General features: G+C 35.5%; 3 protein-coding genes across 5 annotated transcripts; 2 read left to right on the forward strand and 1 right to left on the reverse strand.

Annotated features, from left to right (window-relative positions):
* Positions 1-2,317: 2,317 nt before the first annotated feature.
* Positions 2,318-8,051, reverse strand: LOC132606573 (UDP-xylose transporter 3-like). Its single transcript, XM_060320149.1, has 10 exons — positions 7,889-8,051; positions 7,582-7,625; positions 7,330-7,480; positions 6,015-6,199; positions 5,300-5,367; positions 4,241-4,373; positions 3,859-4,020; positions 3,512-3,784; positions 2,612-2,773; positions 2,318-2,506 (listed from the first exon to the last, which is right to left on the reverse strand). The coding sequence occupies exons 3-9, from the start codon at positions 7,448-7,450 to the stop codon at positions 2,657-2,659; spliced, it is 1,059 nt and encodes a 352-aa protein (XP_060176132.1). The 5' UTR covers positions 7,451-7,480; positions 7,582-7,625; positions 7,889-8,051; the 3' UTR covers positions 2,318-2,506; positions 2,612-2,656.
* Positions 8,052-9,454: 1,403 nt separating this feature from the next.
* On the forward strand, positions 9,455-13,715 carry LOC132606590 (uncharacterized). Of its 3 annotated transcripts, none has more exons than XR_009569990.1 (7): positions 9,455-10,416; positions 10,807-11,046; positions 11,482-11,969; positions 12,401-12,588; positions 12,674-12,740; positions 12,820-12,919; positions 13,577-13,715. XR_009569990.1 is itself a non-coding variant. In XM_060320168.1 (6 exons), the coding sequence occupies exons 1-6, from the start codon at positions 9,774-9,776 to the stop codon at positions 12,856-12,858; spliced, it is 1,665 nt and encodes a 554-aa protein (XP_060176151.1). In that variant the 5' UTR covers positions 9,455-9,773; the 3' UTR covers positions 12,859-13,031. The 3 variants fall into 3 exon arrangements, 1 of the variants encoding a protein (XP_060176151.1); XR_009569992.1 differs by having other exon boundaries at positions 13,572-13,710; XM_060320168.1 differs by lacking the exon at positions 13,577-13,715 and having other exon boundaries at positions 12,820-13,031.
* On the forward strand, positions 13,175-14,431 carry LOC132606605 (RING-H2 finger protein ATL73-like). Its single transcript, XM_060320183.1, has one exon. The coding sequence runs from the start codon at positions 13,563-13,565 to the stop codon at positions 14,097-14,099; it is 537 nt and encodes a 178-aa protein (XP_060176166.1). The 5' UTR covers positions 13,175-13,562; the 3' UTR covers positions 14,100-14,431.
* The last annotated feature ends 689 nt before the right edge of the window (positions 14,432-15,120 follow it).

A 15,120-nucleotide genomic window follows, 5' to 3' on the forward strand; every position in this document is an offset into this window, starting at 1 on the left:
TTTTTATTTTATTTTATTCATTTAGCATAACCGTGTTATTATTCTAATATTTGAAACTACACCTCTTAATATTGGAAAGAATGAGTTATTAACAAACTTGACATATAACATGTGACGTTATTAAAGTATAATTTCATTGTGAATGGAGTTATAGACTTATATTTTTCATTTCTTTTGAATTATTTACTTAAGCTACATTGGAACTTACTTATGTAATGTTGGAATTTGACATAAGAGTATTATGTTGAACTTTTTCTTTTAGATTTTGAATTTAGGTTATATTTTCAATTTTAAGTTATTTGCTTTCACATTGCATGTTGTTTATTTTTCACTTACATTTGATGGATTTTTTGTGTCAAACATCTGAATGATGTTATGTCATTATATTTATTAATATTATTTTTTTGTCAAACATCCAATCCATGACGTTCTCACAAAAAAGTCTTCTTTTAAGTTTTATAATTAAATACTAATTTGAAAAATATATATCAATTATTTTTGTTACAATATTAGTTACAAATATATATGATTATTAATTAATATATTTTCAAGAAACAATGTGTTATTAAATAACTAATTTAATATTATTTATAAAGGCAATATTTTTTAAATATTAATTTTAAATTTTTTATAATTAAATTTTATTTTTAAATTAAACTGACTGTGTAATTACACTTGTGCAACCAAACAGCACGCTTGTAATTACACTGTAATTACGTTATGACAAACAAACAGGTCGTTGTAATTACACTACTGTGTAATTACTAGGCTGTGTAATTACTACCCTAGTAATTACACCAATTCCAATTACCAGGTGGCTTTCCAAACAGGCCCTTAATCTATTTAGGAAATAACAAATATTTAATTTTTTAAAGAAAGACGAATTAGAAAGATATATATAATCACATATGAATATTACTTATGACATATCTACAATTATAAATTTTTGAGTTTTATATTCAGGAGAATGTGCTATTTGCATACTATATAGTTTTGATTGATGGGACGTGTAGTGGAGTTAACGCTAGGCTGGAAGTTTGGAGAACTACCTTAGAATTGAAAGGTTTCAGGCAGGACTAAGACGAAGTACATGGAGTGCAAGTTCAACGACGTGATATGAGAGACAAATGTGGAAGTGAAGATCGAGGCACAAGTTATACCTAAAAGAGGAAGTTTCAAGTATCTTAGGTTGGAATAGGGAGATTGACGACGATGTCGCACGTTGTATTAGAGCAGGGTAGATGAAGTGAAGGCTCGCCTCTACTTTGTGATAAGAAAGAGTCGCCTAGGTTGAAAGGTAAGTTCTACAGAGTGGTGGTTAGATCAATGTAGCATTGTTGTATGGGGGAGAATGCTGGCCAGTCAAGAACGTTCACATTCAGAAGATGAAGATAGCGGAGATGCAGATGCTCAGATAGATGTGTGGTCATAATAGGAGATATATGAGACAAAGTCGGAGTGGCCTCCGTGACAGACAAAATGAGGAAAGCGAGACTGAGATGGTTCGGGCATATGAAGAGGAAATGTGAGGATGCACTAGTTAGGAGGAGTAAGAGATTGGCGATCGCAGGAGTTAGGAGAGGTAGAGGTAGGCTGAAGAAGAACTGGGGGAGGTGATTAGACAGGACAAGGCACAACTTCAGCTGACTGAGGACATCACCTTAGATAGGAAGCTTTGGAGGTCGAGGATTAGGATAGAAGTTTAGTAGGTAGTTGAGTTTTGTTGCGATGTGTGTGAGAGAGGTAGGGGGCTAGCCTTTCCATCTTCTCTTCTCCTTTTCTAAGTAGTGTTATTTTAGTATCGTGTAGATCATTATCTTGTGTATATTACTACGTGTTGTTCTATTTGTTTTGTATCTTGATATTTGTTGTCTTATTTCTCTGGCAATCCTGTATTGACTACGTTTCTTTTGAGCCAAGGGTCTATCAGAAACGGCCTCTCTACCCATAAAAGTAGAGGTAAAGTCTGCATACATCTTACCCTCCTCATACCCTAATTATGAGATTACACCGGTTATGTTGTTATTGTTATGACGGCCGCAATTTTAAGTCTTAATTGTAAATGACAAGTTCTGCAAATTCGAAGAGACCAAATTGACAAACTCCTTCCCCATCTCTAAAAATACTGTTTCTTTCTTTCGTTTTTCCCTCTTTACCACTCGTATTCCTTCAATTTAATTCAGAATAGAGGAATAAAATTAGATTCGTTCAAATGAGTTTTGAAAATTACTACGTAAACCCCTCAAAGAGGGGGGGGGGGGGGGAGTGGTGGGAGGGGGGAAGGTGAGTTAAACTTACCAAAAACAATTATTTAAAATGAAAAAGAGTCATCTTCATTGGCTTCATATGAACAAACTAATCCGACAAAGAAATAATCTGAGAGTTTCTGGGGAACACAATACTTGACTAGGAAAAGATGTATAGTATATGCATGTCTAACTCAAACAAGGTTCAATAACAAAAATGCTACGTTACGGCAGCTATCCTTATCCTTCAAATCTACCAACTGCAAAATAGAAAGCTATATTCTTATCAAATGTTGTAAGTTGCAACTCATTCTGTCACGTATGGAAAACTTTGCAGCGACATCTTCATCGCTGAAAACTTCTACCTGTACTCTGCTCAACCGCTAGCCAATAGACAACCATTAGAAATTTTATACGTGCTGATCCTTGCTAGAATTCCAGCTAGGGGCCTTAGCAACAACACTATCAGCTAAATTGCCAGCGCCTTTTTCAACATTTATTAGAGGATCTGTTTCACTTTCCTTTACCTTCAAGCACAGAAACAACACAGAATTAGTACACCTACGGTCTAAATACATAAAGGAAAATTGATAATAAAACACAAGTTCCCATCAGCTTGTGGGACTATGACATTCGGTATTAGCACTAGAAGAGTAGTGGTTTTAAAACGAAGGGAGCATAAGGTTTTATATTTTACCTTTCTTCTAGATATGCCCCTTCCATGGCCCACGCCACTAACTAATTAAACCGTTTTGCAAGCAAATCATATTGAATTTGATTTCTGTTCTAGTAGTAGTGTAATGAGGTCACGGGTTCGAGCCGTGGAAACAGCCTCTTGCAGAAATGCAAGGTAAGGCTGCGTACAATAGACCCTTGTGGTCCGGCCCTTCCCCGGACCCCGCGCATAGCGGGAGCTTAGTGCACCGGGCTGCCCTTTTTAGTGGTGTAATGAGGGGAAACAAAAGGAGGTAGCAAAGGTAGCACAAGGATTTAATTATAGCTTCTACAAGATCTGCCCCCTCCCATGACCCGTGACACTAACTAAACCATTTCAGAAGGAAATCATATTGCAAATTCAGTACTAGTGTAATGAGATGAAATGAAAGGAGGTAGTATTGGGCATATTGGACCTCATTACCAGTCAACTTGCAAATCAAGATGGCACAAGTTGGTCCATAGTATGATAAATTGGAGTACCTTTTTGTCTAAGTTCCTGCAAGACACTAGCACAATGTCGAACAACAAAAAAAAAAAAGATGTGATACCTGAGACAGAAGGGATGCAGCCTCGATAGACTTCTGCTGGCTCTCAATGGTGCAACAATATGAATAGAGTATCATCCCAAGCATAGCAATGACGATACCCAGAATGTTTCGCCAGCTGAAGGGATCATGAAGAAGAACATACCCAAAGGCCAAAACAAGACATGTTTTTAAATGCCCAAGGACCTGATAGGTGACTGGAGAAGTCTTGCCAATTACCAAAAAAGTACTGAAGTTCACGGAGACGGATATAAGGCAGGATAGAACAATAAAGGCCTGCCATCGACACGTTGAAATTAACAAATAGTGCTAGTATCTAACTTACAAATAAAAATAATTTTCTAACTTACCAGCACATTTGGTGTGTAGTTGAAAGCAAATACATTCTGATTTGTCAAAAGCCCATCTAAAAATGGTCCTACTATAAACAAAGTGATTGATTGATAAGGACAAGACTGATACAGGAGCTGGGTTGAAGAAACCTTGAACTTCTTCTGGATGGTATTTGTCATCTAAGAAGACGGGTTAAGATATCCAAGCAAGAGAAGATATAATGTGATAGCTGTGAGCTATAGATCCAACAGCATTTGCTAATACATATAAAACAACTTTCGTAAAAAATTTAAGTCTTATTTTGCCAAGAACAAGGTTGCTAAATTGGGATCTGTAAAGTGAGCAGAGCCAGTGAAGCAAAGAACTGAAAAAATTGATTGACCATTCAGCAAAGGATACAATCTGCGCAATACAAGTGGTGACAATTGCAAACAGCGATAAAACAGAACCCAGTAAATTGAGCTGCAAATCAGTTACTGTTGCAATTCCAACCCCAAAGAGAAGAACGGTAAGTGTAAGCTGGATATTCCTACTGCAAATCATAGTTGAGAAAGAAATCAAGTCGTTACTAAATATGTACAACTAAAAGATTCATTTCATAAATGACTGAGAAGAGCAAATGAAAGCAGAATACATTTAGCCATAATGTTAAAGTAAAAAGAAAAATCAATTAGCCAAGATGATTAAATGCTTTTCCAGCATTCATCTGATGGAAGCTAGCTAAAATTTCAATTGCTTTCGGCCTGCATTGTGCACCTAATTTCCAATTTCACAGGGAAAAAATGAACATCATCATGATTAACAGAAACAAAATAGAAATGCAAGGGTGGAATGCTCGAACCAAGGTACCAGAGTATTTTCCTCTACACTGCTTACCATTGTATATTAATTTACTTATTTTTATGACAAGGGAACCCGCAGCCGCTACCCTTCGGGTGCGCACAGGGTAAACCCCGCTCCTGTGTAATAGCCAGCAAACCACACAGAAGAAATAGCCCACACTAGCAAGCCCTGTGCGACAAGCTCGCACCAGAGATAATTGTCTTAAATACCTTTCTTTGCCCGTAGTTTTTGACTCAACCTTTAACTATAGATGGTGGTTGATCCTAAAATTAAGGTTAGAAATGGTTATATATGTGAATCTATATCTCTCTATCATTCAACTTGCCAGATAAGGACAAGATATAGTGTTCAGACTCTTAATTATTCCAAGAAATTACTTCTGGTTCGTTGGTTAGAACAAAACACATGTTGGTGAAAAAGCTTCTTCAATGTAATGGTCAAGCTTAGCTTAATAAAATGAGAACAGATTCCTATGTTCTATATGCCTCGAAGAGAAAAATTCTCCAAAAGAGAAATAAAAATACATGTGAAGGTAATGTAACATGATCCTCCATCTAGAACTTTTTGTGGAAATAGTAAAGTCAATTTGAGTAAGTCAACGTTGAGTACTTTTACCTGAATCTTTTCCTGAAGAAAAGAGTCTCCAAAAGAACTGTACAGGGGATGATTGCTAATTTTGTCATCTAAATTGCAAAAGCAGTGAAGAAAATCAGAAAAAATAACCGCATTTAAGTTTCTAAAATTAATCAGAATCTAAAGGCTTGCTTTGTGGAGACAACTTAGAATTGAGTTATGATGAATGTTTGAGAGCAATAGGGAAAAAGAGGATCTCATCACATCAAGTAAATTGGTTTCTAACAACAAAAGCAAGAAAGAACCACAAAAGGGAAGTAGCTTGCTGCCCCTTTCCAAGAAATTAAAATAGAAAAAAACCTTACAATTCAGCTAGCTATGTTGATTATTAATTTCAAGATGATCACTAAGCATTTCAGAATAAGATTTTGGTAGCACATAGTGATGTGAATAAATTACGGTTACAGTGGAACAAGTTGCTATTTCAAGTTGTAGATCTTATAAAAATTAACTATTCCAAACAACTTATCACCACTTCACCAGAAAACTGACTTAGGTGGCAAAGCTATCCTAGTGGATACATTGTTATTGCTTGAAAATAGGTACAGAAAAAAGGGGACGAGGAATGAGAATAAAGAGAAGAGAGTGGAAGAAAAGATCTTCCGAACCACTAGTAAAGGCAGCCAAGACCACAGATAAAAAATGCAATAAAATAAAACCGGAGAGTCATTAACAGCAGAAAGGAAAAAGAATGAACCTGATAAAAACCAACAGAATTGAACCCCAGACTTAGATTAAGAAGTCCAATAGAGGACCCATTCAGTATTCCAAAGCCAATAAGAGATTTTGGATCAAAAGGCTTGTGCTCAAAAAATCTCATCCATCTTGCCACATGGAGACCACAAAATGTAACTAAAAGATGCCAGCTTGTCAAAGTCGTAGCTGAGAGAAATATAAGAAGTTAGAACTCAAAGCCGAATGATATAAAAACTCGAGAATTTCTTTTTATTAGGTTTTGCAAGAACCAAAATATTAGTGCCAACTAATCAACAATCCCCTGATCCATTCTTTTCCCAACTCCCTTATTTCCTTATCAAACAACCTAATATATTATAGACCTGTATGCACAATATCTAGAAGTATCTTTCATTTCCATTGCAAACACTTGCACTTGATTTTGTGTTCTCCTTTTTTTTTTTTTTTTTTTTCCAGTACATGTGAATTTGTGTTCTCTCCTACTACTGCTCGTATGACACAAGCCAAATTCATTCACTGTCAAAGTTAAGCTGTTTTGCATTAAAGGAATAGAGGAAACAAGTGGATAATAACTAAACCAACTATTTGAGCTTGTTCTGCTCCCTACTAATTACACACTGTCGGCAGCAATTTTTAAGGGAGAATATTGAGGTTTACTGAATTGCATTCATCCAAACAACAACCTATTACTACTATTACTGCACTTCAGCCCCAAGCTAGCTGGGGTCGACACATTGATCCCAATAAAAGAAATGAAACGATCTTACAAAACTTTCCTGCACAAGCTCTTCGTAAATCTCATAGAATGTTGTTAAAGCAATCAATGAATCAATCAACTATGCATCAACCCAAATAGTTGTTGTTGTCTGAATGAAATCCTCCATGTCGATTCCGCTCTATTTAGACTTACTAGTTAATTTATCTTTTAAGGCAAATCAATTATTAACTGTAAAGCAGGTACCTAATTTCACAAATCATTTTCTACGACAGAATTGTATCGTACTCTTCTTTTATTACTATCTGTTACTTCATTTGTTTTGTTTATCTTGCTTTTTCCTGTCGTTATTTCCTGCTTTGATTACACTTCTTTTGAGCTGAGGGTCTATCGGAAACAACCTCTCTACCCTACAAAGGTAGGGATAAGGTATACGTACATCCGTACCCTCCCCAGACGCCCACGTCGTGGGGTTGCATTGTGTATGTTGTTGTATTTTGTACGACAGAAGCAATTCACTTGTAAGCTACTACATTACACTTATGAACAAGAACACAAAAAAGAAAAGAAACAGCCATTACAGAAAAACAATTAAACTCACCAAATGTAAAACCTAATGTGCTAATAAGCGCCTTATTGCAAATCACAATGGACACAGAAGACACCACCGACAAACTCAGTGCTCCAATAGTCCCTAGCTGAAACTTCTGACTTTCAGCCATTTTCACTCCTTCTCCAATTATCACAAAAATCTGCACATCAATATATATATATTTCCACCTCTTATATTGCATAAATATAAAATATAAACCTAAATGCAAAACATTTTGCAATTTAACAACCAAATTCTTACCTTATCGCAATCGTACGTCCATTAATCATACAAAACCAGCTCAGCTGAAAAACAAACGTTCAATTATGTTAAAAATGAAACGAGATATTTACGGATCCAAACATGTATAACAATTGAAGAAAAATGCAGCATACACATGTAAAAATTTTGAATATGTTAATATATTAAGAAGTGTATCAAATTTTGGATTTTCCTCTGCGCGGAAATGCAAATTACAGATCTGCTACCTTAAATGAAAATTTGACCCTTTTTTTTTTTTTTAAATATTGATATGTTTATACGGAAAAAAATGGAGGAAAAGGAGAACCTGGAAAGCTGGGGATCACGGGAATGGAGGAAGTGATGTATGCGCTAAGTGTTTGTTTGATACAAGTTAAAAGCATTATTAGAAGAAGTGGAGTGGAGAAAATTGAACCACTAACATTTATAGTTAATTGTACTTTAATTATTTAATTTTAATTGACTTTTTTTAAACTGAATTCTGGCTAGCTTTTCGCCTGCGGATCATGTGAATGTCAGCGAGGGAGGGGTATATCTATGAAATATTTGAGGAAATCAATGGGCATTTTTTTACTACTAAAAGAAATCGATGGGCCCTTTTTACTAAATTTATTGTTCCTTCTTTTTATTATACACAACATTTGAAAAAACAAATCCAAAATTGTCGGGAAAAAAAGTTTGTAGAAATGAAGATTTAGATCTATTCTCATATTTGTAAGTGCTTTTTTCTTGATAACGCAAGTATTTTATGAGTGAAAAAAAGTTTGTTAATTTCTTTTTTAGAAACACCTTCACCACAATTTCAAAGAGTAGTTTTTTTTGTTGGAAAAAAATAACAAAAAAACTGCATCTCTATTCAATGTAGGATTAAGGTATGCGTATACTCCATCCTATTCAAATCTCGCTTATAAAATTATAATGAGTATGTTGTTGTTGTTGTTTGTTAGAAAAATTACAAAATGAAAGACATTTTATTTGAAAAAAGCATAAGTTAAGACATTTTATTTGAAAAAAGCATAAGTTGTTTTCACCCCCAAATTACTTAATGAAGTATTAAAACACTAATTTAGAATGAAACTCTCACATTTAAGCAGTAACACTAATTTAAATCAATGTTCAGTATTTTATATTTCATTAAATGTTCTGCTTGTGAAAATTTAATTAAAAAACAATATTCTCCTTAAGACTCGATATAATCACAATTTTCATATACATATTATTTATTCAAAGTATTATTTATTCTCAATAATAGTCATCCATATATAGCACATACGGACATGCTCCAACAACAACATATCCAGTGTAATTTCACAAATGAGGTCTAGAAATGATAAAATGTATGCAGACCTTACCCTTTTTTTTTGGGGGCGGCGAGACTGTTTCTAAAAGTCTCACATACTCGTACTCTGCATAAGATTTATGATTAAAAAAAAATCAAGTGTCTCCACTAGACAAAATTTTAAAAGCTCTCGTAATATTTTTTAAACAACATTGGAAGTATATCCAACAAAATTAGAGAGTACAGTAACAATAATAATATACCTAGTGTAATCAACACATGGAGTCTGAAACAAAATTAGACAGTAATATTTATAATTTCTCAATTAATTACTTATTTTGTATATCATTTACCGGCATAAAAGTAAAAGGAAGATACAAATATAACAAAAAGGATATAAATTTATGATCCATTCGAAGATCATCTTGTAATTGAATTTAATTATACAGTTCTATAAAAGAAAAAAGAACACGTGTTCCCCGCTTGCAGTCGCACTCAAACAAGTGCAGTAAATTCTTTAAAAAAATCTTAAAAAGGGATAAGTAGATCAGATCTAAATATTCTTTTGTTCCACTTTACACAACACTGTTCCTGTATGAGTAGAAAATCAAACATTTATTTATAAAAAAGTTTTACATTTAAGAGTATAGTTTTCTGTAGTTCATATTATTCATTCAAATATTATTTAAAATGACCACAACTCCATTTTTGAATTGGCACAAATTACTAAGTAGTAATAAGCAAAAGATTTAACAGCGTACTCAGAACACTTCACCTGTTCACCATTACCACTGGAAACAAACAAAAGAATTATTTCATCGGAGCAGCGCCGGAGTATTTTGATCGGACCCTACCCGACCCGACAAATCAAAAATCAATTTTTGGGTTTTAGGGTTTATCTCATGCTTTGCAAATGGATATAGACACTGATATATCTCGTTGGATTCTCGAATTCATACTTCAACAACCACTCGAAGATAACAGTCTCAACAATCTCATTAACATTCTTCCATTCCCAAACAACAATTCAAACCTCAAAAAAGCCCTAATCCTTAGAAAAATCGAATCCGAGATTTCTAACGGTTGTGTTACTGAGAAAATCCTCGAATTTCTCGAATTAATTGAGGAACTTGATCATCAAGAAGGAATTGAAGCTTCAAATGTTATGAAAACGGCGTATTGTGCGGTTGCAGTGGAGTGTACTGTGAAGTTTTTGAATTGTAAAGAGGCGGGAAGTGATAAAGGAAAGTATTTTGAAGCAGTAAGGAGGATATGGAAAAAAAGAATTAATTTAATGGAAAAAATGGAGAATGTAGGCGTTGTATCGGAAGAGTTATGGAATTGGAGAGATGAAATAGAAGCGGCTTTATGGGAAGATAGGTGTTTTGATAATGTGATAAGGAGAAGTAAATGTGTGTTTGCTGTTGATAAGGTTAAGGTTTTTGTTGGGGAAGTTAAAGAGAGAATGGGGTCTCCGTTTCTTGATGTTGTGGCAGAAAAATATCGGACTGATGATACTATGAAGGCGTTTTTTGGAGGGGTGAACGATGACAGAGGTAATGTTGTAACATTACATATGCAAAATAAGTGCTTGAAGATGTTAAATAAGCAGGGTGAATTTGTTATTGAACTCTATGATATGGTCAAATTTCGGATAATAAGTGTGTATGATACTTTATGCAATACCTATGATCTGCTTATTGCTCTACTTAAATGAATGATGATCAAATTCTGGATGTTGGTGTTAAAGGCTGAATTGTTTGCTTTCTATAGTCTGTAAGGACAGCCTTGATAAGAGATAAAAGGAGTACTTTTGACATTTCCTTGTTTTACCTGTATCAATTTATCCTTATTAAGGGGTAAAGATTACTTTTTGACATTTTGTTTGTTGTACTCGTATCGATTTTATGAGTTCTTTGTTTAAATGATTGTTTCTTCTGCTGCAGAAGTGCGCCAAGGAACTGGATTGCCCAGGCAGAAACATGTTGCTTTCAAACGCACCAGACGAGCATCAGCTGGGACGTGTGGAGGTGTCAGGATCAGTGATTCTATCGAGTCGGAACCTGAAGCATCTAGTAGACAGGATGATTTACTGCCTTCACCTGCAATCCAGAAAGCAGATGATACATTGAAGGCATTTGTTGGAGGAGTCAATGAAGAAGGGACTTGCAGGAAAAGGGACAAAGGTAACATTACAAATGCAAAAATGTTTCTGGGGATGTTGAATAAGCAGGGTTATCTTATTAAACTCTATGATATGATCAAATTTGGGATAATAAATTTGTATGAACACTCTCTATATTTACCTATAGTCTGGTTATTGCTTTACCTCAATGAATGATGACCAAATTCTTGATGTTGGTGCAAATAGCTAAATTCCAAAAAAAAAAAAAAAAGAGAGAGAGAGAGAGAGAAGCTAAATTGTGCCTTCCGACTCTGTAGTCTATATGGACACCCTTGATAAGAGATAAAAGAAGTACTTTTGAGATTTCCTTGTTTTACCACCCTTATCACTTTATCCTTATTAAGGGTCAAAGATTACTTTTTTGACATTTTGCTTGTTGGACTTGTATAAATTTATATGAGTTTTATGTTAAGACGATTGTTTTTTCTGCTTGCAGAAGTTTGCCAAGGAAAAGCATTGCCCAGGCAGAAGCATGTTGCTTTCAAACGCACCAGAGGAGCAGTCAGGATCAGTGATTCAATTGAGTCGGAACTTGAGGCATATGGTAGACAGGATGATTTACTGTCTTCACCTTTAATCCAGTTAGCTGAGGAAGCGCTTAAATTAAGTTCTTCAGAGCTGCGTGCTGTGGTGAAGGATCCTCTACCTGATGCGATACGTCTTGCTGACACTTTGTCTTCTGTGGTAAGGGATGATACGGCTCATCAGCCTGCCAAAAATAACAGTGACAAAGCCCCTCATCCAGTTGTTGCCGGTAGCAGAACGGTTCAAACTAGTGAGAAGAATTGTGAGGCGCAGCATAACTGTCATCATAGTGCTGCATCCAGGCCAAACCGAGTGAACCGAAACAGTGCTGCCCATACATCGGAGGTTACTGCACTGAAAAAATTGCTTGCCTCCAACCGTGCTGCCCATACATCTGAGGTATATACATTGAAAAAATTCTTGTCTCCACTCGCTTAAAATAAATGGTCAAATGCTGCTTCTTGGGGTGTATTGATGCACAATTCTCTTCATTACGCTCATGAATGTATATGGGCGATTGTAACTTGAAGTCTTCATGCAAGATTGTCTTGGTTATTAATGCTTTCTTGTAACAAAATGTGCAAAACTTTTTGCCGAGTAACTAAATGATTTTTAAATTTTTTTGTAAAATAGTGAGGTTAGACCAGATATTAGCTCTAGATTTGGTTTCGCCTGAGGAATACTAGAGCATAAACATTAAAAAGCATATTTGTGTTCGGAAAAATTGTCCTAGGCACACAAACTGTATTTGGGAAAATTATCCAAAGAGAGGAAAAGAATTTGCATTTTTATGCTTGCTAATGGAAACAAATGCTGAATTTTATATACAGTGGGACGATTTGTTTGATGAGTTAAATGAAGGATCACTAAGTGGCGTGAATAGGGTTACATTACCTAGCCCGAAGAGGACGAAAATTTCTCCCTTGAAGAAGTATGAATTTAAAAAAATCACCACGAGGAGAAAGCCCACGAAATGGAGTACGTTGGAAGAAGACACTTTGAGAACTGGTGTACAGATGTATGGAGCATCTCTTACTTGTTCTGACTTTAAAAAAGTACCGACACAGAGTTTAGCGCTCTAAATGTTTTCCTTGTTTTGGTAGATATGGTTCCGGAAACTGGACGGTAATCTTAGGTGCTTATCGTGACATATTTGCAGTAAGGACAGCAGTAAGTGCTTTCTGATACTACTATTTATAGACTGGTTGTATATTACTCCTACTTATGAAGTCTAAACAATTTTGTTCAGGTTGACTTGAAGGACAAGTGGAGAAACATGATTTCATAGATATTTATTTTGAAGAAATTTGCTAATGTATGATGAAGGCCTTTTGTTTTCTTAAGCAGAGGTATGGGCTTGTATATTTTTTGTATCATGTAAATGTCACTGTCCCTCTGTATCTTGTTTGATACATAACATTTCAGATGAATGCTGTTGTATATCATGTCTCTCTAGAGAAAGTTGTGAGCATGTTCGTATTTACTCTAGAAATAGTTGCCATTTTTAGGTCAAAACTCTTATTTTTCAGTTTCAGGTGGAAAAAGCTCTCCAAGGATCTGCCAATTAGGGCCCGTTTGGCTTAGCTTAAAAAAACAGCTTATAAGCCCCAACTTATTTTTTTGGGCTTATTTGCCAACCAACACTCAAAAAAGCTGAAAACAGCCTATATACAACAGCTTATTATAAGCTGTTTTCAGCAACTTACAAGCTAAGCCAACCGGGCTCTTAGTCCCTTTTTTCTTTGAATTCTGTGGTCCCAATGACTTGTAAATTCTCATCACAATCAGAAGATATTCATCTTCAACACATTAAAGTGTAAAGCAGCAGTAGCTTGCTACAAGAATAAATATTCCCACATATTCACATTATTAATTTATGCCACATGTTTAACCGACAAAAGTTTTCTTGCATTTATTCGTTAACTGCAGCTTCAATTTCATACTGCATTATTAATGCATATATTAAGCTTCACCTACTGATACTCTCATGCAATGCAAAAGAGTAGGTTGCTACTATTAGAGATGAGTATCGTCTCTCGATTTCTTCTTGGTTACTATATGGAGGTTCCATCGAACCCTAAGAGCATCTCGAGCCAGTCCTACAATGGCGACTTGATTTCAAATAGCTCCTGTTTGCTAATAGTTCTTGCTGCTCTGCTACGTTTGCTGCTATGTGCCCTTGGGCTGAGGACAATCATACGTTGTGTTTTACGACACAATGGAAGATTTCCCTGTGAGTCTTCAGAAGCTGCAGCTGCACGTTTGACATCAAATGGATTGGAAAGGGATGAGTTGAGACAGATACGGGTTTTAGTTTATGAGCCAGGACGAAAGATGATTTCTGTCATGGCGTGTCCAATATGCCTTGGAGAATTTCACCAGGGAGAAAGTTGCCAAGAAGTCATCATGGTTTCCTTGTTAAGTGCATTGACTAATGGTTTTCCTCGCATTCATCCTGTCCAACTTGCAGGCAACTATTTTCATCGTGTCATGGCCGGAGAACCAAGATTTAGGAAGGCTTCGAATTGAACTGAAGAGTAGCCCTTTATACGGGAAGAAAAGCATTTTCTTTTTTGGTTTCCCACCTGGTGTTGGGTAACGGCATTGAGTCCCGATTTATCCAGATTCGCTTTGCATAAGGCCCATTTAAGGGGAAATGCTCCCTACCAGGAGGGCTGTGGTGGGAAGAAAAGTCATTATACTGAATGCTGAATCTAAAAGTTAATGGCAGCACTTTTTTTTTATTGTGTTCTAGCTTGAAATGTTCTTGAACATCAGCTCAACAGTTAGACTAATGTCCAGTTTTTTAAATCACTGGATACAAATTGCAAGCAATATTTACTGCTAGTACCTCTTTGTGATAGGCTTTGCTTGTTTTGGTTTGGCTTCTAAATTGATAAATAGCTGGCTAGAAACACGAAATTTAGTAATCTTATTGGAGTACTTGATATTCAAACTATCCATGACTTAACATGAAGCCTGAAATTACAGGCACAAGCAAAATAAGGCCAACCAACTACTTTGAGGTTTCAAATAATTGTACAGGTATTTTGAAGTACTGAAAGTTATTCGAAACCCCGCTTAACTATCAACTACTACAAGCTCATAAAAGCTCCTTATACACAGTATTTTCACCTATCCTTCTGGGTGTGACACACGACGTGTTTGACTTACTGTTGGGGTAAGAATATTGTTGAATGCAAATCAGTTCGCTTCTATCATTTCTTCTCGCCGTGCACAAAAGTGACATGCTGTTCGATGTTGAGACATAATATTGTAAGTAGTGTATTATCTTTAACAGTTACAGTTTTTAGGTAGTTGATCACATACTTAAATATGGTAGGAGATCCAGTTTAGAGGTGTCGACATAACAAAAAATTCAGTGCATAACTACTAAACTCTTAAGTTCTGTGGTCTTTTTAATTAATTTTTTTTATAAATAATGAAAATACTACGGTCCCACTGACTCCTATTTATCTCGTCATCACAATCAGAAACCACCGTATCAATCTTCTTTCTTATCCTACCTGTCGGCAGCAGGATTCACACA

The sequence above is a fragment of the Lycium barbarum genome, chromosome 1, assembly GCF_019175385.1.
Source record: "Lycium barbarum isolate Lr01 chromosome 1, ASM1917538v2, whole genome shotgun sequence".
Lineage (NCBI taxonomy): Eukaryota > Viridiplantae > Streptophyta > Magnoliopsida > Solanales > Solanaceae > Lycium > Lycium barbarum.

Bases quoted from the DNA above. Each gene is read 5' to 3' on its own strand.
- LOC132606573 (XM_060320149.1), bottom strand. From the start codon at position 7,450: ATGGCTGAAAGTCAGAAGTTTCAGCTAGGGACTATTGGAGCACTGAGT. The intron at 5,368-6,014 runs GTTCATTCTTTT...TTTGCAATTTAG, and splicing joins ATTCTGTTGGTTTTTATCAG to ATGACAAAATTAGCAATCAT. The intron at 4,021-4,240 runs GTATCCTTTGCT...CCGTCTTCTTAG, and splicing joins CCACTTGTATTGCGCAGATT to ATGACAAATACCATCCAGAA.
- LOC132606590 (XM_060320168.1), top strand. From the start codon at position 9,774: ATGGATATAGACACTGATATATCTCGTTGGATTCTCGAATTCATACTT. The intron at 10,417-10,806 runs GTAATGTTGTAA...CTTCTGCTGCAG, and splicing joins AGGGGTGAACGATGACAGAG to AAGTGCGCCAAGGAACTGGA. The intron at 12,589-12,673 runs GTATGGAGCATC...TTGTTTTGGTAG, and splicing joins TTGAGAACTGGTGTACAGAT to ATATGGTTCCGGAAACTGGA.
- LOC132606605 (XM_060320183.1), top strand. From the start codon at position 13,563: ATGCAAAAGAGTAGGTTGCTACTATTAGAGATGAGTATCGTCTCTCGA.